Below are 25707 nucleotides of genomic sequence, written 5' to 3' on the forward strand. Positions count from 1 at the left end.
CACTCAGGCTACAGAATTCAGAAACAATCTAGCCCTGTGGATGTCCTGCTGCAGGAGACAAATTCAACCTCATTTATCCAAATACTCTAGTGTTTGAACAGAGTTTTCTACTACTTATTGAAAGTTCCCTAATTCATCAAGAAAGAATTTCAGAGCCTGAAGCAGTATAGTCCTTATGGCATAGGTCACATTTCTTTCCCAAATCAGATTAAAAACAAACAAACAAAACCCTGGAGCTATGAGCATGAGCTAACCTACTGGGCTCTGTGATAAAAATGAACTCAGGAAGGACGCACAAAAAATGTTAGTTAACTGTAGGCAGGCAGGAGAAACGGGGTAGATGGTGACAGCGATGACAGACAAAGTTCTCAAAAATATCTTTTTACCTTATCTTGATGTTTTTTAACTATGAATATAGTCTACCCAAACCACGTAACTTTTTTAAAAAAGCAAATTTTTAAAATAATCACAGAAGGATTTATTAGTCTTATATCTTCTCTGTCAAGAAATCAACAAAATAGTTACCTTGCTTGGGTCTAGGGGATAATTCAAGGTGCTTTTCTGTAATCGTCTTCTCTTCAGCTGTTAATGACTGCAGGCAAAATAATAATCATGGAATTTATGTGACAAATGCTAAAAAAAAAACTTTTATAAAATATTCAAAATCTTAAAGTACATTCTCCTTAACACATTCTTCTCTGATTTCCTTTACCAATTCACCAATTTCAGTATTCCCAAAGCATGTACTCCTTGTATATTTATAAATTCATTCTATTTTTCCAGAATCTAAAAAGATCTGACTGACCAAAATGTTTCACGTTAACATTCAATGTAATACCTGCTCATACATATGACTCCGACTGCCTATGAGGTACTCATTACTACTCATACCCAAATTATCTTGAGTTTGTAATAGTATTACTCTGTAAGTTACCACCAACACAAAAATTATCCAGAATATCTCATTGCCAAAAGATTCTGAATATAAAGGCATACCTTGTTTTACTGTGCTTCATAGATAAAGCATTTTTTTACAAATTGAAAATTTCTGGCAATCCTGTGTCAAGCAATTCTGTGCGCCATTTTTCCAACAGCATCTGCTCACCTATAAACTTGTGTCTCTGTGTCATATTTTGGTAATTATCCCAAGATTTCAAACTTTACCATTATTATTAAATCTGCTATGATGGTCTGTGATCAGTGATCTCTGGTATTACTACTGTAACTGATTTGGGGTGCCGCAGTCAAAACCAATATAAGAGAGCAAAATTAATAAATGCTGTGTGTGTTCTGACTGCTCCACCAACCAGCTGTTCCTCCATCTCTTGCCTTCTCCTTAGGCCTCCTATTCTCTGCAACACAACAATATTAAAATTAAATCAATTTAATAACCTTACAATGGCCTCAAAGTGCTCAAGCAAAGGAAGAGCTGAATGTCTCACACCTTAAATCAAAAGCTGGAAATGGCCGGGCACAGTGGCTCACACCTGTAATCCCAGCACTTTGGGAGGCCAACGCGAGTAAATCACCTGAGGTCAGGAGTTCGAGACCAGCCTGACCAACATGGTGAAACCCCGTCTCTACTAAAAATACAAAAATTAGCTGGGCGTGGTGGCAGGCTACTCAGGAGGCTGAGGCTGAGGCAGGAGAATCACCTGAACCTGGGAGGTGAAGGTTGCAGTGAGCCAAGATCGCACCATTGCACTCCACCCCAAGCGACAGAGAGAGGCTCCATCTCAAAAAAAAAAAAGAAAAAAGGAAAAAGAAAAAAGAAGCTGGAAATGATTAAGCTTAGGTAGGAAGGGAAGGCATGACAAAAACTAAGATAACTAATGCTAAATGACGAGTTAATGGGTGCAGCAAAACAACATGGCACATGGATACATATGTAACAAACCTGCACATTGTGCACATGTACCCTAAAACCTAAAGTATAATAATAATAAAAAAAAAGAGAGAAGAAAAAAAAAAAAACTAAGATAGGCTAAAAGCTAGACCTCTTGAACCAAACCGTTAAGCCAGTTGTGAATACAAAGGAAAGCTCTTGAACGAAATTGAAAGTGCTACTCCAGTGAATACACAAATGATAAGAAAGTAAAACAGCATTATTGCTAATACAAAGTTTTAGCAATCTGGATAGAAAATTGAATCAGCTATAACATTCCCTTAAGCCAAAGCAGAATCGAGAGCAAGGTCCTAACTCTCTTCAATTCTGTGAAGGCTGAGAGAGGTGAAGAGGCTGGAGAAGAAAAGTCTGAAGCTAGCAGAGGTTGGTTCATGAAGTTGAAGAAACAAATCATCTCCATAACATAAAAGTACAAGGTAATGCAGCAAGTGATCCAGAAGATCTAGTTAAGATCATTGATGAAGGTAGCTACGCTAAACAACAGATTTTCAATATAGATTAAAGAGCCTTATATTAGAAGATGATGCCATTTAAGACTTTCGCAGCTAGAGAGAAGTCAATGCTTGGCATCAAAGCTTCACCAAGAACAGACTGATACTCATATTAGGGGCTAATGCAGCTGGTAACATTAAGTTGAAGCCAATGCTCATGTATCATTCTGAAAATCCTAGCGCCCTTATGATAAATCTACTCTGCCTGTGCTCTATAAATGTTACAACAAAGCCTGGATGACAGCACATCTCTTTACAGCATTCTTTACTGTAATACTTTAAGCCCACTGTTGAGACCTGCTCAGAAGAAAAAGATTTCTTTCAAACTATTACTGCTGATTGACAATGCCCCTGGTCACCCAAGAGCTATGATGGAGAAGTACAAGGAGATTAATGTTGTTTTCATGCCTGCTAACACCACTTCCATTCTGCAGCCTATGGATCATGGGGTGATTCTGACTTTCAAATCTTATTATTTCAGAAATACATGTCATATGGCTGTAGCTGCCACAGACAGTGACTCCTCTGATGGATCTGGGCAAAGTAAATTGAAAACTTTCAGAAAAATATTCACCATTCTATGTGCCATTAAGAACATTCATGATTCATGACAGAAGGTCAAAATACAGCATTAACAGGAGTTTGGAAGAAGTTGATTCCAACCCTTGTTTATGACTGAGGGGTTCAAGACTTCAGCAGAAAAACTGATGTGACAGAAACAGCAAGAGAACTAGAATTAGAAGTAGAACCTGAAGACTGAATTGCTGCAATCTCCTAAGAGTTGAATGGATGAAGAGTTACTTCTTATGGATGAACAAATAAAGTAGTTTCTGGAGATAAAGTAGTATCTGGAGATAAATGCTGGTGAAAATGCTGTGAACATTGTTGAAGTGATAACAAGGAATTTAGAATATCCTATAAACTTAGTTGATAAAGCAGTGTCAGGCTTTGGAAGGATTGAGTCCAATTTTGAAAGAAGTTCTATTACAGGTCAAATGTTATCAGCATCACACGCTACTCAGTAATCTTTCATGAAAGGAATAGTAAATAGATGTGATAAACTCCGCTTTTGCCTTATTTTAGGAAACTGCCACAGCCACCCCAATCTTCAACCACCAACCACCTGATCAGTCAGCAGCCATCAGCATCAAGGCAAGACTCTCCCCCAGCGAAATGATTACACCTTGGTGAAGGCTCCTATGATTGTTAGCATTTTTTTAAGCAATAAAATATTTTTAAATTAGGGTATATACATTGCTTTTTTAGACATAATACTATTGCACTTAACAGACTACGTTATAATATAAACATAACTTTTATAGGCACTGGGAAATCAAAGAATTCATGTGATCACTTTATTGCAATATTCACTTTATTGTGTTGGTCCTGAACCAAACCTGCAATATCTCCAGAGTATGCCTCCAGAGTAAACATACATTTCTTGTGAAGAGTGGTATGCTCAATGGTTTCATCTTCTGAGAACATTCTTGGTAAATATCCTTCATTTACAAACAAAGTAGAAAGGTTCTGCATAGATTAAAGAGGTACAGGTGTGAGCTGGGCATAGGGGCTCACACCTGTAATCCCAGCACTCTGGGAGGCGGAGGTGGGAGGATCACTTGCAGCCAGGGGTTACAGACCAGCCTAGTCAACATAGCAAGACCCTGTCTCTACAGAAAGTTTTTAAAAAACTAGCCAGGCAGCTGGGCACAGTGGCTCACGCATGTAATCCCAGCACTTTGGAGGCCAAGGTGGGTGGATTACCTGAGGTCAGGAGTTCCAAACCAGCCTGGCCAACATGGTGACACCCAGTCTCTACAAAAAATACAAAAATCAGCCGAGTGTGGTGGCACGCACCTGTAATCCCAGCTATTCGAGAGGCTGAGGCAGGAGAATTGCTTGAACCCGGGAGGTGAGCCAACATAGCCCCACTGCACTCCAGCCTGGGTGACAAAGTGAGACTCTGTCTCCAAAAAAAAAAACCAACAAAAAAAACAAAACAAAACTACCCAGGCATGGTGGCACATACCTGTAGTCCCAGCTATTTGACACGCTGAGGCAAGATAGCCTGAGGCCAGGAGTTCAAGGGTTCAAGGATGCCATGAGCTATGACTGCACTACTGTACTCCAGCCTGGGCAACAAAGTGAGACTCTGTCTCCAAAAAAAAGGGTGAATACTTACTTAATAACTTGCCACGATTATTAAAGGAATTCAAGGAATGAAAGGGAAGAAAAGGAGTGTACCAGTTACAGTCTCCTGAAAGAATAAGAAAGGGAATCACAATGAATGTAATTACAATGTTCTGAACACTCAGGATTTCCTCTTTGGCATTCAGGGAAAACAATTCTACAGATACTTTACCGGAGTCCCAGAAGTGTCCTGAAACCCTTCTCCACACCTGAGCCATGCTTCAGAGAGAGAGGCAGCTGCCCCTGCTGTCCTGAGACCTGCTCTTCTGACCTGCAGTGGTCTTTCTCCTGGAAAGGATGGGCATTCTATATTCCAACTCCTTTTTCTCTGTGGAGATGATTATTAAAAGAAAAAACGAAACAAAAAAACAAAATCAACTTCATTAAATAGACATTAAGTTCACAATTTACAATCTGAAAACATAGAAGTGCCATCAGTAAAGGCATAGTTTTTGAATGTCTCTAAATCTTCACATAAAGAGCAACTGGACAGCAAAGCCAAAAACATAGAAATACAATTAATCAGCAAACTCCAAACACAAGTGGGTAAAGACAAACCACCAACCCTCTGAAGTCCAGCATGGTAGCAGTATCTGAGAGGAAAGAAGCCAAGGAAAGTAAGAGAGTCAAGGAGGCCCTGAGAACCTAGACATCAGTGCTCACTAGGAAGCAGAGCAGGCGACAGATCTGAGAACAGTATCTGATAGAACTGAGAACAGCGCCTGAAACTAGGTGAGGGCAGGGGCTCTACCATAAGAAGATGTGAAGAGATGACAGCAGCCTGGGCCACCTGAAACTGGTCACCCTGGACTCCCTTCTGGACCCGTCACTGAGAAAGTGCTGGAAGTGGAATCCACTCAGCAGCACAGGGGTGGCAGACACACAGAAAAGGTCCACATGAGCAGAGTCAGGGAGAATCTACAGGACAAATACACAAGTGGCCATATTTTTACAAGCCATATGAAAACAACACGAGGTATAAAAGCTATGCTGGGCCGGGTGCCATGGCTCCCAACACTTTGGGAGGCCAAGGCAGGAGGATTCCATGAGCCCAGGGGTTCAAGACCAGCCTGGGCAACACAGCAAGACCCCATTTCTAAAAAAAAAAAAAACTTTTTAGTGAGCTGGGCATGGTGGCACACGACTGTAGTTCCAGCTACTCAGGAGGCTGAACCAGGAGGATCGCTTGAGCCCAGGAGTTTGAGGTTGCAGTGAGCTATGATTGCACCACTGCACTTCAACCCGGGCAACACAGTGAGAGTCCACGTCCCTAAAAAAAGAAAAAGAAAAGAAAAGCTATCCTGAATCTTGCCACCTTCCATCATTTCAGAAGACAGAGACATAAAAATAAGCAACAGGAAGGTATAAAAGCTAAATCTCGTAAAATTATTATTAGGGAAAAACAAAAATTAGCTGGGCGTGGTGGCATGCACCTGTAGTCCTAGCTACTCAGGAAGCGGAGGCAGGACAATCGCCTGAACCCGGGAGGCAGAGGACGCAATGAGCCGAGAGCCTGCCACTGCACTCCAGCCTGGCGACAGAGCAAGACTCTATCTCAAAAAAAAAAAAAAAAAAAACAGAGAGAGATGAGGCCTTTGGAGGTGACTAGAACATGAAACCAGAGCCCCCACAAATGTGATTACTGTCCTTACGAAAAATTAGTCAGCAGCCTAGGCAACATCGTGAGACCCCATATCTACAAATTTTTTTTGTTTGTTTTTTTAGAATTAGCCAGGCATGGTGGCACGCACCAGTAGTTCCAGCTACTTGGGAGGCTGTGGTAGGAGGATTGCTTGAGCCCAGGAGGTCAAGGCTGCAGTGAGCCATTATTGCACCACTGCATTCCAGCCTGGGTGACAGAGCAAGATCCTGTCTTTGAAAAAAAAAAAAAAATAGCTGGGTGTGGTGGCATGTGCCTATAGTCCCAGCTACTTAAGAGGCTGGGGTGGGAGGATCACTTGAGCCTGGAAGGTCAAGGCTGCATCACTGATTGTGCCACTGCATTCCAGCCTCGGTGGCAGAGTGAGATCCTATCTCCAAAAACAAAAAGCAAAAAACTACAATGATATGCCACTTCACACCCATCAGAATGGCTATTATTAAAAAAAAAAAAATGACAAGCACTGCCAAGGATGTGTAGCAATTATAACTTTTGTGCATTGCTGGTGGAAAAGTAAAATGTTGCAGTTGTTAAAAATTATTTGGTAGAGCCTCAAAAGTTAAACACAGCTGGGCATGGTGGCTCATGCCTGTAATCCCAGCACTTTGGGAGGCCAAGGCGGGCAAATCACGAGGTCAGGAGTTAAGACCAGCCTGACCAACATGGTGAAAACCCATCTCTACCAAAAATGCAAAAAATTAGCCGGGAATGGTGGTGTGCGCCTGTAGTCCCAGCTACTCGGGAGGCTGAGGCAGGAGAATTGCTTAAACCCAGGAGGCGGAGGTTGCAGTGAGCCAAGTTTGAGCCACTTGCACTCCAGCCTGGGTGACAAGGCAAGACTCTGTCTCAAAAAAAAAAAAAAAAAGTTAAACACAGGGTAGGGCACAATGGGTCAGACCTGTAATCCCAGCACGTTAGGAGACCAAGGCAGGAGGACTACTTGAGCCCAGGAGTTCAAGACCAGCCTGGGAAACACAGCAAGTCCCTACAAAAAATAAATTAGCAGGGGTGGGAATTTTCATCTGTGGTCCCAGCTACTCAGGAGCCTGAAGCGAGACAACTGCTTGAGCACAGGAGTTTGAGGCTGCAGTAAGCTATAATCACGCCACAGCTCTGAAGCCTGAGCAACACAGCAAGACTGTCTAACGTAACATAAAACATAACGTAACGTAACGTAACATAACACAAATTAAAATAAATTAAAATAAAATAAAATAAAATAAAATAAAACAACCATGATCTAGCAATGCCACTGCTCGGTATATACCCAAAACTCAAACAGGGCCAGGCGCGGTGGCTCACACCTGTAATCCCAGCACTTTGGGAGGCCAAGGCGGGCAGATCACGAGGTCAGGAGATAGAGACCATCCTGGCTAACATGGTGAAAACCTGTCTCTACTAAAAATACAAAAAATTAGCCGGGCATGGTGGCGGGCGCCTGGAGGCTGAGGCAGGAGAACTGCTTGAACCCAGGAGGCGGAGCTTGCGGTGAGCCAAGATCGCGCCACTGCACTCCAACCTGGGTGACAGAGCAAGACTCCTTCTCAAAAAAAAAAAAAAAAAAAAACAAAAAAACAAAAAAACAAAAACACTCAAACAGATACTTGTATACCAATGTTCATAGCAATAATATTCACAATAGCCAAAAGGTGGAAAGAACACAAATGTCCATCAATGAATAACTTAACAAAATGTGGAACATATAATATTAATTCAGCCTTAAAAAGGAATGAATTTCTGATACATGTTACAACATGGTTGAATCTCAAAAACATTATGCTCAGTAAAATAAACCAGATACAAATGGGCAAACATTATATGAGGTCAATCAGAATTGACCCATATTATGAAACAAATTCACAAAGACAGAAAGTAGAATGGCTGCTGGGGATGGGGAGGGAAGAATGAGGAGTCATAGTTTAATGAGTACTGAATTTCCATTTTGATGATGAAAAGGTTCTGAAGATGAATGGTGGTGATGGTTGAAAAACGATGCTATCTTTGTTTTGGGAGCTGTAACAAAATACCATAAACAGAGTGGCACAGAAACAAAGGAAATTTCTCATAGTTCTAGAGGCTGTGAAGTTCAAGATTAAGGCATCAGATTCAGTGTCCAGTGAGAGTCTGCTTCCTGGTTCACTGATGGTTTCCTGGATCTTCTCACTACATCCCCATGGGACAGAAGGAAGAAGAGAATCTCTGGGTAGTTTTTTTTTTTTTTTTAAGGGCACTAATCTCATTCACAAGGGTACCCTCATGACCTAATCTTTTCCCAAAGGCCCCAACTCTAAATATCACCACATAGGGAAGGAGGTTTCAACATCTGAATACTGGAGAGAGAGAAACATTCAATCTACAGCAAATATGAATGTATTTAATACCATAGGACTACACACCTAAAAATGGTTAAAACAGTAAATTTCACAGCATATATATTACATATCTCAAAATTTTTAAAAAATGCAATCCAGGGAACATGCACATTAGAATCAGGGATGCTATTACAGATACCTTGGTACCCAAATCACAAGTTAGAATTTTGAGAGAGGCAAGGCTCAGGAATCTGCATTTTGACAACCATCTCTGCTGATTCTTATTCCACAAATGTTTGAGACCACTGTTAACCATGTTGGATTAGAATTCAATCTGTAGGCCGGGCGCAGTGGCTCACACCTGTAATCCCAGCACTTTGGGAGGCTGAGGCGGGCAGATCACAAGGTCAGGAGATCGAGACCATCCTGGCTAACACGGTGAAACCCCGTCTCTACTAAAAATAAAAAAAATAAAAATAAATAAAAAATTTGCTGGGCTTGGTGGCGGGCGCCTGTAGTTCCAGCTACCTGGGAGGCCAAAGCAGGAGAATGGCGGGAACCCAGAAAGCGGAGCATGCAGTGAGCGGAGATCACGCCACTGCACTCCAGCCTGAGTGACAGAGCGAGACTCCCTCTCAAAAAAAAAAAAATAAATAAAAAATAAATAAAAAAATAAAAATAAAGAATTCAATCTGTAACAGGTAAATTAAACACAAAATTTAGATCCTCAGGATCTAATTCAAAACCACAAGCTTCTCTGTGCACGCTTGAAATTTTTTATTGGAGTATATAATGTTGGGTAAAACAGTAAAAATATCACAAACTTTGGTAAGTTTAAAAAAAAAAAAAAAAAGGCTGGCCAGGCACGATGGCTCACACCTGTAATCCCAGCACTCTGGGAGGCCGAGTCGGGCAGATCACCTGAGATCGGGAGTTCGAGACCAGCCTGACCAACATGGAGAAACCCTGTCTCTACTAAAAATACAAAATTAGCCAGGCACGGTGGCGCATGCCTGTAATCCCAGTTACTCGGGAGGCTGAGGCAGGAGAATCGCTTGAACCTGGGAGGCGGCGGCTGCAGTGAGCCAAGATCATGCCATTGCACTCCAGCCTGGGAAACAAGAGTGAAACTCTGTCTCAAAAAAAAAAAAAAAAAAAAAAAAAGGCTGAGGAAGAAACTCATAATGCCTTACATTCCAGTGGTTTGAAGCTGTAAAAAGGAAATTCTGAACAGAAGAACAGTGTGCTGACCATGAGACATAGCAATCAGGATTCCAATCCCCTCCACTTTAACCAGTTCCATCACTAAGTACGCCATTCAGTCATGTTCAAGTCTCTAACACTAAACACCATAAAAATCTCTCCCTCACCTTGACACCATCTAGCTTGCTCACTCCCTTCTCCAGCAGCCTTATACATAGTTATCCACTTGAATATCTTATTTATTTTTCCAACCATTGCAAATTCTTTACTAGCCTTTCCATCAAAATTGTTTTCCCTTTGGTTTTTTCTTTAGTTTTTTATTTTGTTTCCCCTTGGTTACTGTATTTGTCCACATTATAGACGTACAAGTATATTTGTTACCTACATTTTATTAATGTGTAAATGACAAAGAACTGAACATGAAATTCAATACACTGGTTTGAAATAAGGAAGATCTTACAGGGTAATGTACAAAGAGAAATATTTTCAAGATCTTGGTAAAAGTACATAAAAACTCAGGCACAAAGTAGGTTTCGCTTTTTTCTATAAATAAACTAGCACTTGGACAGACGATATTGTATACTGCTTTTCTTTGGTCAGAGCATTTAACAAGTACAGAATATAATCTAGAGCTATACAAACTGGACAGGTAACTTTCAAATAAATTATTCATGTGTGTATAAATATTAACAGAAAATACACCTTCTTTTTTTTTTTTTTTTTTGAGATGGAGTCTCGCTCTGTCACCCGGGCTGGAGGGCAGTGGCACGATCTTGGCTCACTGCAAGCTCCGCCTCCCGGGTTCACGCCATTCTCCTGCCTCAGCCTCTCCGAGTAGCTGGGACTACAGGCGCTCACCACCACGCCCGGCTAATTTTTTGTATTTTTAGTAGAGACAGGGTTTCACCGTGGTCTCGATCTCCTGACCTCGTGATCCGCCCGCCTCGGCCTCCCAAAGTGCTGGGATTACAAGCGTGAGCCACCGCGCCCAGCCAGAAATTACACCTTCTTTATTTATTCTCTTAACATTATAACAGGCAAGGCATGGTGGCTCATGCCTGTAACTCCAGCACTTTGGGAGGCCAAGGCAGGCAGATCACTTGAGCCCCGGAGTTTGAGACCAGCCTGGGGAACATGGCAAAACTCCATCTGTTCAAAAAAGAAATACAAAAATTAGCCAGGCATGGTGGCATGTTCCTGTAGTCCCAGCTACTCAGGGGGCTGAGGCAAGAGGATTGCTTGAGCACAAGAGACCCAGGCTGCAGTGAGCTGTGATCGTACCACTGCACTCCAGCCGGGGCAACAGAAATAAGTTCCAGTCTCAAACAAACAAAAAACAACAACAAAAACAAAAAACACGCACACAGAAAATTTAAAAAAATAAATAAATAGAAAATCATCATGGTCTATTCGTCCACATTCCAAAAATATTTACTAACTACAAAATTACGTATGGGGCACCCAGCTACCAATGTGACATAACTATTTTAATGTTTTCCTACCCTATTTGAGTCTTCTCATTAGACATTATCTTCCAGTTATAACTGTAAAATAGACAGTGTTGTATTCTGCTCCTTTTGTTTATTTAAAATAATAAAATATTTTCTTTATACAGAGGTTCCACTCATTGTAAGAATGGAAACTAAAACAAAAATATATGCAAAGCCAATGGAAATCTTATTTACACAGAAGAATGCATACTCTGCTTTTGATTTTATCAGAATGGAAAATATTATTCTTACCTATTTTTCAAACAACACATCCATGTAAAACTAATGACATTAAATTTTAAAATAATAATGCACAAATTTTTAAATATATATAAGCATTTGTATAAAAACGGGCAGGAAACAGATCCAAATGCTTACATTATCAAAATGCTTATGTTATGCTGATTATAGGTTTTATAGGTTTATGGGGGATATTTACTTTCTTCTTTTTTTTTTTTTTGAGACTGAGTCTCACTCTGTCACCCAGGCTGTAGTGCAGTGGTGCAATCTGGGCTCACTACAAGCTCTGCCTCCCAAGTTGATACCATTCTCCTGCCTCAGCCTCCCGAGTAGCTGGGACTACACCACGACCGGCTAATTTTTTGTATTTTCAGTAGAGACGGGGTTTCACCATGTTAGCCAGGATGGTCTCTATCTCCTGACCTCATGATCCACCCGCCTCGGCCTCCCAAAGTGCTGGGATTACAGGTGTGAGCCACCGCGCCGGGCCTATGGGGGATATTTTCTATTGTAGTCTTTATTTTCTAGCAGCTCCACAATAGCTGTGTATTATTTTTATGATTAGTAATGAGAACAATTGTTTAAAACTGTTCTAGGCTGGGCACGGTGGCTCACGCCTGTAATCCCAGCACTTTGGGAGGCTGAGGTGGGTGGATCACAGGGTCAGGAGTTCAAGGCCAGCCTGGCCAAGATGGTGAAAACCCGTCTCTACTAAAAATACAAAAATTAGCCGGGTGTGGTCGCGGCGCCTGTAATCACAGCTACTCAGGAGGCTGAGGCAGAAAATTGCTTGAACCTGGGAGTCAGAGGTTGCAGTGAGCCAAAATCACGCAACTGGACTCCAGCATGGGTGACAGAGCGAGACTCCATCTAAAAAAAAAAAAAAAAATTCTGAGGAAAACTGAATTCCAATCTAGACTTCTATTCCCGGCCAAACTATCAATCAAGGGGAAAAAATAAAGATATTTTTAAAACATGCAAGAACTTTACAATTTTACTTCTCGTGATTCCTTTATTAGGAAGATACTGGAGAATGTATCTCAGCGAGAAGGAAAGAAGACATCTTGTCTGACTAGTAATGAGCATAGAATTTAAAAATTTAAGTACAGGGAGATGGAGAACAATGCAAAGGAAAATATGTAGCAATTATTTACTCTTGTGCAACTAAAATGTTCCTCATGAACTTTATAAATAAATTATAATCAGTGATTGAAGAAAAAATTGTAAAATCATTTGACACTCAATATGGTATTTTAAATAGGGAAGGTAAAGATACCGTGCTATAACATGAACTATATCTGGTCATTATCCCAGGTTCCTGTCACAGAACTCCTACAACTCTTGGAATTTCCTAAGTTATAGGAATATCTTTTGTTCTTTATAAAGAATCCCTTTGATAACTCCTAAGTTTACCCTACGGAGGTTACTTAGGGTGGGGCCCCTAGATAACTTCAGAATGGGGTCACTTAGCAAGAGGGCCAAGTGATTAGAGGATTAGTGGGTTGGTATTATCAGCACCACTCAGTGACCTCTGGGAAAGGGGGAAGCTGGAGATCAAGCTTTATAAAAACACTTTTAACAGCCAGAACCATGGATTACTCCATTAATCCCAACACTTAGGGAGGTCGAGGGTGGAGGATCTCTTGAGCCTGAATTTGAGACCAGCCTGTGCAACATAGCAAGACCTCATTTCTACAAAAAAATACAAAAATCAGCCAGATGTGGTGGCATGAACCTGTGGTCCCAGCTGCTCAAGAGGCTGAGGTAGGAGGATAACCTGAGCCTGGGAGGTCGAAGCTGCGGTAAGTCAAGTTCAAGCCACTGCACTCCAGTCTGGGTGACAGAGCAAGACTGTATCTCAAAAAAAACAAATGAACAATTAAAAAAAAACAAACTCTTTAACAAGATTCAATGAGCTTCTCAGTTGCTAAACATACAGAGGTACTGGGAGGGTGGTTCGCCCAGAAAGGGCATGGAAGCTTCAAGCACGCCACCTGCCCTCAACCTGTTCATGTCTTACTCTATCCATCTCTTCATCTGGCTGTTCATGTGCTTCTATTGAATTCCTTTATAACGTCCATGTCTTGCTCTATCCATCTCTTCATCTGGTTGTTCATCTGCTTCTATTGAATACCTTTATAATAAATCAGTAAAGGCAAGTATTTCCCTTCCTTATGTGAGCCAACATAGCAAATTAATTGAACCTAAGGAGGAAGGTTTGGGAATCCCTATTTATATTCAATTGATTAGAAGTATGAGTGACAACGGGGTGGAGCCAAGATGGCCGAATAGGAACAGCTCCCGTCTCCAGCTCCCAGCCACAGCGACACAGAAGATGGGTGATTTCTGCAATTCTGCTTGAGACACCGGTTTCATCTCACTAGGGAGTGCCTAACAGTGGGTGCAGGACAGTCGGTGAAGCGCACTGTGCGCGAGCCGAAGCAGGGCGAGGCATTGCCTCACTCGGGAAGCGCAAGGGGTCAGGGAGTTCCCTTTCCTAGTCAAAGAAAGGGGAAACAGACGGCACCTGGAATATCGGGTCAGTCCCATCCTAATACTGCGCTTTTCCAACGGGCCTGGAAAACGGCACACTAGGAGATTGTGTCCCACACCTGACTCGGAGGGTCCTATGCCCACGGAGTCTCGCTGATTGCTAGCACAGCAGTCTGAGATCAAGCTGCAAGGCGGCAGCCAGGCTGGGGGAGGGGCGCCCGCCATTGCCCAGGCTTGCTTAGGTAAACAAAGCAGCCAGGAAGCTCCAACTGGGTGGAGCCCACCACAGCTCAAGGAGGCCTGCCTGCCTCTGTAGGCTCCACCTCTGGGGGCAGGGCACAGACAAACAAAAACTCAGCAAGAACCTCCACAGACTTAAATGTCCCTGTCTGACTGACAGCTTTGAAGAGAGTAGTGGTTCCCCCAGCATGCAGCTGGAGATCTGAGAACGGACAGACTGCCTTCTAAAGTGGGTCCCTCACCCCTGAGCAGCCTAACTGGGACGCACCCCCCCAGTAGGGACAGACTGACACCTCATTCAACCAGGTACTCCTCTGAGACAAAACTTTCAGAGGAACTATCAGATAGCTGAATTTGTGGTCTCACGAAAATCCGCTGCTCTGCAGCCACCGCTGCTGACACGCAGCCAAACAGGGTCTGGAGTGGACCTCTAGTAAACTCCAACAGACCTGCAGCTGAGGGTCCTGTCTGGTAGAAGGAAAACTAACAAACAGAAAGGACATCCACACCAAAAACCCATCTGTACATCACCATCATCAAAGACAAAAAGTAGATAAAACCACAAAGATGGGGAAAAAACACAGCACAAAAACTGGAAACTCTAAAAAACAGAGCACCTCTCGTCCTCCAAAAGAACGCAGTTCCTCACCAGCAACGGAACAAAGCTGGATGGAGGATGACTTTGACGAGTTGAGAGAAGAAGGCTTCAGACAATCAAACTACTCTGAGCTACGAGAGGAAATTCAAAACAATAGCAAAGAAGTTAAAAACTTTGAAAAAAAATTAGAAGAATGGATAACTAGAATAACCAATGGAGAGAAGGGCTTCAAGGAGCTGATGGAGCTGAAAGCCAAGTTTCGAGACCTACGCGAAGATTGCAGAAGCCTCAGTAGCAGATGCGATCAACTGGAAGAAAGGGTATCGCTGATGGAAGATGAAATAAATGAAATGAAGAGAGAAGGGAAGTTTAGAGAAAAAAGAATAAAAAGAAATGAACAAAGCCTCCAAGAAATTTGGGACTATGTGAAAAGACCAAACCTACGTCTGATTCGTGTACCTGAAAATGATGGGGAGAATGGAAACAAGTTGGAAAACACTCTGCAAGATATTATCCAGGAGAACTTCCCCAATCTAGCAAGGCAGGCCAGCATTCAGATTCAGGAAATACAGAGAACGCCACAAAGATACTCCTCGAGAAGGGCAACTCCAAGACACATAATTGTCAGATTCACCAAAGTTGAAATGAAGGAAAAAATGTTAAGGGCAGACAGAGAGAAAGGTCGGGTTACCCACAAAGGGAAGCCCATTAGACTAACAGCTGATCTCTCAGCAGAAACTCTACAAGCCAGAAGAGAGTGGGGGCCGATATTCAACATTCTTAAAGAAAAGAATTTTCAACCCAGAATCTCCTATCCCGCCAAACTAAGCTTCATAAGTGAAGGAGAAATAAAATACTTTACAGACAAGCAAACGCTGAGTGATTTTGTCACCACCAGGCCTGCCCTAAAAGAGCTCCTGAAGGAAGCACTAAACATGGAAAGGAACAACCGGTACCAGCCCCTGCAAAAACATGCCAAATTGTAAAGACCATCGAGGCTAGGAAGAAACTATAGCAACTAATGAGCAAAATAACCAACTAACATCATAATGACAGGATCAGATTCACACATAACAATATTAACGTTAAATGTAAATGGGCTAAATGCTCCAATCAAAAGACACAGACTGGCAAACTGGATAAGGAGTCAGGACCCATCAGTGTGCTGTATTCAGGAAACCCATCTCACGTGCAGAGACACACATAGACTCAAAATAAAGGGATGGAGGAAGATCTATCAAGCAACTGGAAATCAAAAAAAGGCAGCGGTTGCAATCCTAGTCTCTGATAAAATAGACTTTAAACCAACAAAGATCAAAAGAGACAAAGAAGGCCATTACATAATGGTAAAGGGATCAATTCAACAAGAAGAGCTAACTATCCTAAATATATATGCACCCAACACAGGAGCACCCAGATTCATAAAGCAAGTCCTCAGTGACCTACAAAGGGACTTAAGCTCCCACACAATAATAATGGGAGATTTTAACACCCCACTGTCAGCATTAGACAGATCAACGAGACAGAAAGTTAACAAGGATATCCAGGAATTGAACTCAGCTCTACATAAAGTGGACCTAATAGACATCTACAGAACTCTCCACCCCAAGTCAACAGAATATACATTTTTTTCAGCACCACACCACACCTATTCCAAAATTGACCACATAGTTGGAAGTAAAGCTCTCCTCAGCAAATGTAAAAGAACAGAAATTATAACAAACTGTCTCTCAGACCACAGTGCAATCAAACTAGAACTCAGGATTAAGAAACTCACTCAAAACCGCTCATCTACATGGAAACTGAACAACCTGCTCCTGAATGACTATTGGGTACATAATGAAATGAAGGCAGAAATAAAGATGTTCTTTGAAACCAACGAGAACAAAGACACAACATATCAGAATCTCTGGGACACGTTCAAAGCAGTGTGTAGAGGGAAATTTATAGCACTAAATGCCCACAAGAGAAAGCAGGAAAGATCCAAAATTGACACCCTAACATCACAATTAAAAGAACTAGAAAAGCAAGAGCAAACACACTCAAAAGCTAGCAGAAGGCTAGAAATAACTAAAATCAGAGCAGAACTGAAGGAAATAGAGACACAAAAAACCCTTCAAAAAATTAATGAATCCAGGAGCTGGTTTTTTGAAAAGATCAACAAAATTGATGGACCGCTAGCAAGACTAATAAAGAAGAAAACAGAGAAGAATCAAATAGATGCAATAAAAAACGAAAAAGGGGATATCACCACCGATCCCACAGAAATACAATCTAACATCAGAGAATACTACAAACACCTCTATGCAAATAAACTAGAAAATCTAGAAGAAATGGATAAATTCCTCAACAAATACACCCTCCCAAGACTAAACCAGGAAGAAGTTGAATCTCTGAATAGACCAATAACAGGTTCTGAAATTGTGGCAATAATCAATAGCTTACGAACCAAAAAGAGTCCAGGACCTGATGGATTCACAGCTGAATTCTACCAGAGGTACAAGGAGGAACTGGTACCATTCCTTCTGAAACTATTACAATCGATAGAAAAAGAGGGAATCCTCCCTAACACATTTTATGAAGCCAGCATCGTCCTGATACCAAAACCTGGCAGAGACATAACCAAAAAAGAGAATTTCAGACCAATATCCTTGATGAACATTGATGCAAAAATCCTCAATAAAATACTGGCAAACCGAATCCAGCAGCACATCAAAAAGCTTATCCACCATGATCAAGTGGGCTTCATCCCTGGGATGCAAGGCTGGTTCAACATACGCAAATCAATAAATGTAATCCAGCATATAAACAGAACCAAAGACAAAAACCACATGATTATCTCAATAGATGCAGAAAAGGCCTTTGACAAAATTCAACAACCCTTCATGCTAAAAACTCTCAATAAATTAGGTATTGATGGGACATATCTCAAAATAATAACAGCTATCTATGACAAACCCACAGCCAATATCATACTGAATGGGCAAAAACTGGAAGCATTCCCTCTGAAAACTGGCACAAGACAGGGATGCCCTCTCTCACCGCTCCTATTCAACATAGTGCTGGAAGTTCTGGCCAGAGCAATCAGGCAGGAGAAGGAAATAAAGGGTATTCAATTAGGAAAAGAGGAAGTCAAATTGTCCCTGTTTGCAGATGACATGATTGTATATCTAGAAAACCCCATTGTCTCAGCCCAAAATCTCCTTAAGCTGATTAGCAACTTCAGCAAAGTCTCAGGATACAAAATTAACGTACAAAAATCACAAGCATTCTTGTACACCAATAACAGACAAACAGAGAGCCAAATCATGAGTGAACTCCCATTCACAATTGCTTCAAAGAGAATAAAATACCTAGGAATCCAACTTACAAGGGATGTGAAAGACCTCTTCAAGGAGAACTACAAACCACTGCTCAATGAAATAAAAGAGGATACAAACAAATGGAAGAACATTCCATGCTCATGGGTTGGAAGAATCAATATCGTGAAAATGGCCATACTGCCCAAGGTAATTTATAGATTCAATGCCATCCCCATCAAGCTACCAATGACTTTCTTCACAGAATTGGAAAAAACTACTTTAAAGTTCATATGGAACCAAAAAAGAGCCCGCATCGCCAAGTCAATCCTAAGCCAAAAGAACAAAGCTGGAGGCATCACGCTATCTGACTTTAAACTCTACTACAAGGCTACAGTAACCAAAACAGCATGGTACTGGTACCACAACAGAGACATAGATCAATGGAACAGAACAGAGCCCTCAGAAATGATGCCGCATAGCTACAACTATCTGATCTTTGACAAACCTGACAAAAACAAGAAATGGGGAAAGGATTCCCTATTTAATAAATGGTGCTGGGAAAACTGGCTAGCCATATGTAGAAAGCTGCAACTGGCGGCCGGGCGCGGTGGCTCACGCTTGTAATCCCAGCACTTTGGGAGGCCGAGGCAGGCGGATCACAAGGTCAGGAGATCGAGACCACGGTGAAACGCCGTCTCTACTAAAAATACAAAAAAACTAGCCGGCTGAGGTGGCGGGTGCCTGTAGTCCCAGCTACTCGGAGAGCCTGAGGCAGGAGAATGGCGTGAACCCGGGAGGCGGAGCTTGCAGTGAGCCGAGATTGCGCCACTGCACTCCAGCCTGGGCGACAGAGCGAGACTCCGTCTCAAAAAAAAAAAAAAAAAAGAAAGCTGCAACTGGATCCCTTCCTTACACCTTATACAAAAATTAATTCAAGATGGATTAAAGACTTATATGTTAGACCTAAAGCCATTAAAATCCTACAAGAAAACCTAGGCAATACCCTTCAGGACATAGGCGTGGGCAAGGACTTCATGTCTAAAACACCAAGAGCAATGGCAACAAAAGCCAAAATCGACAAATGGGATCTCATTAAACTAACGAGCTTCTGCACAGCAAAAGAAACTATCATCTGAGTGAACAGGCAACCTACACAATGGGAGAAAATTTTTGCAACCTACTCATCTGACAAAGGGCTAATATCCAGAATCTACAATGAACTCAAACAAATTTACAAGAAAAAAACAAACAACCCCATCAAAAAGTGGGCAGAGGACATGAACAGACACTTCTCCAAAGAAGACATTTATGCAGCCAAAAAACACATGAAGAAATGCTCATCATCACTGGCCATCAGAGAAATGCAAATCAAAACCACAATGAGATACCATCTCACACCCGTTAGAATGGCCATCATTAAAAAATCAGGAAACAACAGGTGCTGGAGAGGATGTGGAGAAATAGGAACACTTTTACACTGTTGGTGGGACTGTAAACTAGTTCAACCATTGTGGAAGTCAGTGTGGCGATTCCTCAGGGATCTCGAACTAGAAATACCATTTGACCCAGCCATCCCATTACTGGGTATATACCCAAAGGACTATAAATTATGCTGCTATAAAGACACATGCACACGTATGTTTATTGCGACACTATTCACAATAGCAAAGAGTTGGAACCAACCCAAATGTCCAACAACGATAGACTGGATTAAGAAAATGTGGCACATATACACCATGGAATACTATGCAGCCATAAAAAATGATGAGTTCGTGTCCTTTGTAGGGACATGGATGAAACTGGAAACCATCATTCTCAGTAAACTATCGCAAGGACAAAAAACCAAACACCGCATGTTCTCACTCATAGGTGGGAATTGAACAATGAGAACTCATGGACACAGGAAGGGGAACATCACACTCCGGGGACTGTTGTGGGGTGGGGGGAGGGGGGAGGGACAGCATTAGGAGATACACTTAATGCTAAATGACGAGTTAATGGGTGCAGGAAATCAACATGGCACATGGATACATATGTAACAAACCTGCACATTGTGCACATGTACCCTAAAACCCTAAAGTATAATTAAAAAAAAAAAAAAGTAAAAAAAAAAAAAAAAAAAAGAAGTATGAGTGACAACCTACTACTTGCGATTGGCCTCTGAAGTGGGGCCAGTCTCGTGGGACTGAGCCCTCAACCTGTGTGATCCCACACCATCTCCAGGTAGAGAGCATCAAAATTGGATTAAATTATAGGATACCCACTTGGTGTCTGCTGGATGCTTGGTGTCAAGATAAAACACCCCACACATCTGGGCATAGAAGTGTACTGTGTTAAGTATGAGAGAAGACGGGAAAACAGTTTGTTTTTCCTTTTTATGGGTACCTAAGTGAAAAGTCAAGTTTCTGCAACTCATCTGAAGTAGTAAAGTGTTGCATATATAGACTGTGGTAAGTTACATATGTATATTATAATACCTAAAGAAGCCATTAAGAAAACTAAAACAGGCATGGGGGCTCACGCCTATAATCTCAGCACTTTGGGAGGCCAAGGCGGGCGGATCACTTGAGCTCAGGAGTTTTAGACCAGCCTGACCCACATGGTGAAACCCCATCTCTACTAAAAATACAAAAATTAGCCAGGCATGGTGGCGGGCGCCTGTAATCCAGCTACTTGGGAGGCTGAGACAGGAGAATTGCTTGAACCCGGGAGGCAGAGGTTGCAGTGAGCTAAGATGGTGCCACTGTACTCCGGCCTGGGAGAGAGAGACTGCACCTCAAAAAAAAAAAAAACGGGGGGGCCGGGCACGGTGGCTCACACCTGTAATCCCAGCACTTTGGGAGGCCGAGGCGGGCAGATCACAAGGTCAGGATATCGAGACCATCCTGGCTAACACGGTGAAACCCCATCTCTACTAAAAATACAAAAAATTAGCCGGGTGTGGTGGTGGGCACCTGTAGTCTCAGCTACTTGTGAGGCTGAGGCAGGAGAATGGCGTGAACCCAGGAGGCAGAGCTTGCATCGAGACGAGGTCGCGCCACTGCACTCCAGCCTGGGCGACAGTGCGAGACTCTGTGTCCAAAAAAAAAAAAAAAAAAAGATGGAACCCTAAACTTGTTTAAGTAACCCCAAGAAGGCAAAAAAAGAGAAACAGGAAAGAGCTCAGAAGGGGTAAAAATAAGATGGCAGACTTGAGCACTAACAATATCAGTAATTATCTTAAATAAGCCAGGCGCAGTAGCTCATGCCTGTAATCCCAGCACTTTCGGAGGCTGAGGTGGGCGAATCACTTCAGCTCACAAGTTCGAGATCAGCCTCAGCAACACGGTGAAACCTCGTCTCTACCAAAAGTACACAAACATTATCTGGGTATAGTGGCGCACACCTGTGGTCCCAGCTACTTGGGAGGCTGAAGTGGGAGGATGGTTTGAGCCTGGGAGGCAGAGGTTGCAGTGAGCCAAGATCATAAACCAATCATACGCTGTTTGGAAGAAGCTAACTTTAAATTCAACATTATAGGGAGGCTGAATGTAAAAGAATGGAAAAAATTATACCAGGCAAACATTGATCAAAAAAGCAGGAATAAGAGTATTAACATCTAATAAAGGAGACTTCAGAGCAAAGGTAATTACTACAAAGAGAGAAAATGCATAATGATAAGAGGATCAATTTGCTAGGAAAACATAACAATGTTAATTATGACAGACACAGGAGTAAGCCAAATGCCACCCATGTCATTGTGCACGGGGGCTTGCCTAAACATGCCCATGGTGAAAAATTCCATCCCTTAACACAGGCACAGTAAGGGAAATAAATCAACGTGGAGTGGCTCAGACTAAAGCCCGGCCTGTGAACTGGGAGAATGGGGGTGGAGCCAACAGGAATTCACGCCTTAGGGCAATGGGTGGGGGCAGGGAGGAGGCTGGCCTCTTCAGCTCACGTGGGGTGGCCTGGTATTCAATCTGTGAGGTGGGAGCCTGTTGGCAGGACCCCCTTTCTTCCACTGACAGCTTTCTTTTCATAAATACTGCTCTCCTCACCTTTCAGTGTGTCCGTGTGCCTAATTTTTCCTGATCATGAGACAAGAACCCGGATTTTAGCTGAACTAAGGAGCAAAAAACCCTGCATCACTATGCACATGCCCAGGAAAAAATGAAAGGGCCCTAACCTCTGAACTCTGGATCATCTCGAGGCTCTGCACAAGGAGGAAATGAAGGTTAAACTGGCATTACAAACTGCCAAAGCATACATCTTAACAGAGGCCCTCCATAAAAGATGACAGACTTACTGTCTCAAAGCATTTAAGGTAATCTCTATCCAATAGTCCACCGACAACTAAACTAACCACATAACGTCTCCATTAGCTACACACAACAGGCAATACAAACTTTACAAAATTCATCCAGGAAAATCATTAAACAAAATTATAGCACCAACAACAAACAGAAGCCCTGGGGAGGGGATGGGAGAATTTAATATCCAGAAATTAATATGAATTAATTTAAATCATACTATTTAAAACGCCCAGTTTTCAAGCAAAAATTACAGGCCAGGCGATGTGGCTCATGCCTATAATCCCAGCACTTTGGGAGGCCAAGGCAGGTGTATCACCCGAGGCCAGGAGTTCAAGACCAGCCTGGCCAACATGGTGAAAGCTCATCTCTACTAAAAATACAAAAACTAGCCGGGTGTGGTGGTGCGCACCTGTAATCCCAGCTACTCAAGAGGCTGAGAATCGCTTGAACCCAGGAGGCAGGAGTTGCAGTGAACCGAGATTGTGCCATTGCACTCCAGCCTGAGCAACAGAGCGAGACTCTGTCTCGAAAAAAAAAAAATACAAAAATTAGCCCAGCATGGTAGTACATGCCTGTAATCCCAGCTACTCAGGAGGCTGAGGCAGGAGGCTGAGGCAAGAGAATCGCTTGAACCCGGGAGGCGGAGGTTGCAGTGAGCTGAGATCATGTCATTGCACTCCAGCCTGGGCATCGTGGCGAGACTCTGTCTCAAAAAATAATAATAATAATAATTATAACACACATGAAGAAACAGGAAAGCATGATAAGGAAAAAATGTAGTCAAGAGAAAATGTCCCTGAGAGGAACCAGAAGTTGGACTCACTAGACAATGACTTTAAATCACTTACTATAAACATATTCAAAGGAATAAAGGAAACTATATCCAAAAAGTGAAGAAAATTATAAAAATGCCTCACCAAATAGAGAATATCAATAAAGACACAGAAATTATAAAAAGACAGAACCAAACAGAAATTCAGGAGTTGAAAACTATAGTAACTGAAATGAAGAATTCACCAGAGGAGCTCAACAGCAGATTTGGCCTGGCAAAAGAAGGAATTCACAAACTTTAAATCAGACAAATGAGATTATCCAAGCTGAGAAACAGGAAAAAAAGAGTGTAAAGAAAAATGAACAGAGCCTCATAGACCTGTGGGACACCATCAGACACACAAATATATGCATAGTAAGAGTCACAGAAGGAAGGAGAGACAGAGGTAGAAAGAATATTTGAAGAAACAAAGCCCAAAATGCTTCCTCAATTTGATGAAATGTTATACAACCAAGAAGCTTAAAAACTCCAAATAGCATAAAATCTAAAGAGATCCACCCTAAACATACCATGTCAACTGGTGAAAAAGAGAAAAAACTATGAAAGTAGCAAAAGAAAATATACATCATATACAAAACTCATCATATACAAAGGATCCTCAATAAGCGTAACAGCTGCATGAAGACACCCCTCTACCCCGAGGATCAGCAGAATACACATTATCCTAATGTAAACATGAAACATTCTCCGGCAGACCACGTTAGGCCATAACTCAAGCTTCGATAAATTTAAAAGGAGTGAAATCATAGTAATACTGTTCTTAGACAATAATAGAATGAAATTTAAACCGTACAATAAAAATAAAATGAAAATTCACAAGTATGCAAAAATTAAACGCACTCCTAAACAGCCAATAGATCAAAAAAAGAAATCATGAGAAAATTAGAAGATAATTTTAAAAGGAATGAAAACAATATACACTAAAACCTATAGATGCAGCTAAAGCAGTACTTACTGAGAAATCTGTAGCTGTAAATGAGTACATTTAAAAAGAAGAAAAATCTTTAGTCAATAAAACTTCCATCTGGCAGAAATAAATGACATAGAGAATAGAAAAACAACAAAGAATATAAAAAGTTAGTTCCTCGAAAAGATCAACAAAATTGACAAGCTAGGCTGACCAAGGAGGTTTGGGGGTGGGGAAGAGAAGATTTAAACTACAAAACTCTGGAATAGAAGAAAGTAAGGAAGCACTACCAATTTTGCAGAAACCCAAAAGATTACAGAGAACATTATAAGGAAATAACGTGAACTACATACCAACAAATTAAATAACTAAAATAAAATGAACAAATTCCAAGAAAGACAAACTAGCAAAACCGACTCAGAAATAAAAAACTGATCAGAGAGCTATAACAAATAGAGATTGAGTCATAACTTTAAAACTTCCTACAAAGAAAACCTGAGGCTCAGAGTACATTGGTGATTTATACCAAACATTTTAAGAAACAGTATCCATCCTTCACAAACTCTTCCAAAATACAGAAGAGGGAATACTTCCTAATTCACACCATGAAACCAGTATTACCCTGATAAAACCAAAACATAACAAGGAAGCACAGAATAAAACTGTTTATGAATATAGATACAAAAATCCTCAACAAAATACTAGCAAACTGAATCCAGCAACATATACAGAGTTATACATCATAACCAATAGAGATTTTTCCCAGGAATACAAAGTTGATGTAATATTGAAAATTCAATCAATGTCATGTATTAACAAAATAAAGGATAAAAACCACAGTATTGTCTCAATTAGATGTAGGAAAAGCAACGGACAAAGGCCAACAACTATTCCACAGTAAAAACTCAACAAACTAGCAATAGAAGGTTATTTCCTCAACCTGATAAAAATGTATATACAAAGAACCCACAGCTAACATCATACAGAATAGTGAAATACTGGATGCTTTATCCCTAAAAGAAGGAACAAGAAAGGATGTCAACTGTTCCCACTTACATTCAGTATTTGACTGGAGGTTCTAGCCATGGCAAGGAGAAGAAATAAAAGATGTCTAAATTGGAAGTAGTAAAATTATTTCTACTGACAGACAGCATGGTATTTTGTTTTCTTTCTTTCTTTCTTTTTTTTTTTTTTCAAGAGACATGGTTGGCCAGGTGCGGTGGCTCATGCCTGTAACCCCAGAACTTTGGGAGGCCAAGGTGGGTGGATCATGAGGTCAGGAGTTCGATACCAGCCCGGCCAACATGGTGAAAGCCTGTCCCTACTAAAAATACAAAAATTAGCCAGGCATGGTGGCACACGCCTCTAATCCCAACTACTCAGGAGGCTGAGGCGGAGGATGCAGTGAGCTGAGATGGTGCCACTGCACTCCAGCCTGGGTGACAGAGCAAGATTCTGTCTTGGGGGGGTAAAAAAAAGATGGTCTCACTCTGTTGCCCAGGCTGGAATGCAGTAGCACAATCACTGAAGCTTCTATCTCCTAAAAAA

At 41.6% G+C, this 25707-nt stretch overlaps 1 protein-coding gene across 14 annotated transcripts in view; it reads right to left on the minus strand.

The window, feature by feature from the left end:
• The window catches only part of SPIDR (scaffold protein involved in DNA repair), a 522838-nt gene that overhangs the window by 488830 nt on the left and 8301 nt on the right, over positions 1-25707 (minus strand). For 4 of the 14 annotated variants that reach the window (XR_010121893.1, XM_063643327.1, XM_055286480.2 and 1 more), the window contains exons 2-3: positions 4760-4915; positions 526-592 (exon numbers count right to left, since the gene is read on the minus strand). The exons of 1 other annotated variant lie outside the window; for it this stretch is intronic. Coding sequence is in view for 9 of the 13 variants with exons in the window: in XM_063643327.1 (XP_063499397.1) it covers positions 526-592; positions 4760-4915 (223 nt within the window). In the remaining 4 variants the exon portion in view is untranslated. Of the gene's footprint in view, positions 1-525; positions 593-4579; positions 4655-4759; positions 4916-8274; positions 8530-25707 lie in introns of those variants that run through there. 9 more of the 14 variants (XR_010121891.1, XM_063643324.1, XR_010121892.1 and 6 more) reach the window with 8 other exon arrangements.

This window comes from Symphalangus syndactylus, chromosome 7 (genome assembly GCF_028878055.3).
Source record: "Symphalangus syndactylus isolate Jambi chromosome 7, NHGRI_mSymSyn1-v2.1_pri, whole genome shotgun sequence".
NCBI classification, from domain to species: Eukaryota; Metazoa; Chordata; class Mammalia; order Primates; family Hylobatidae; genus Symphalangus; species Symphalangus syndactylus.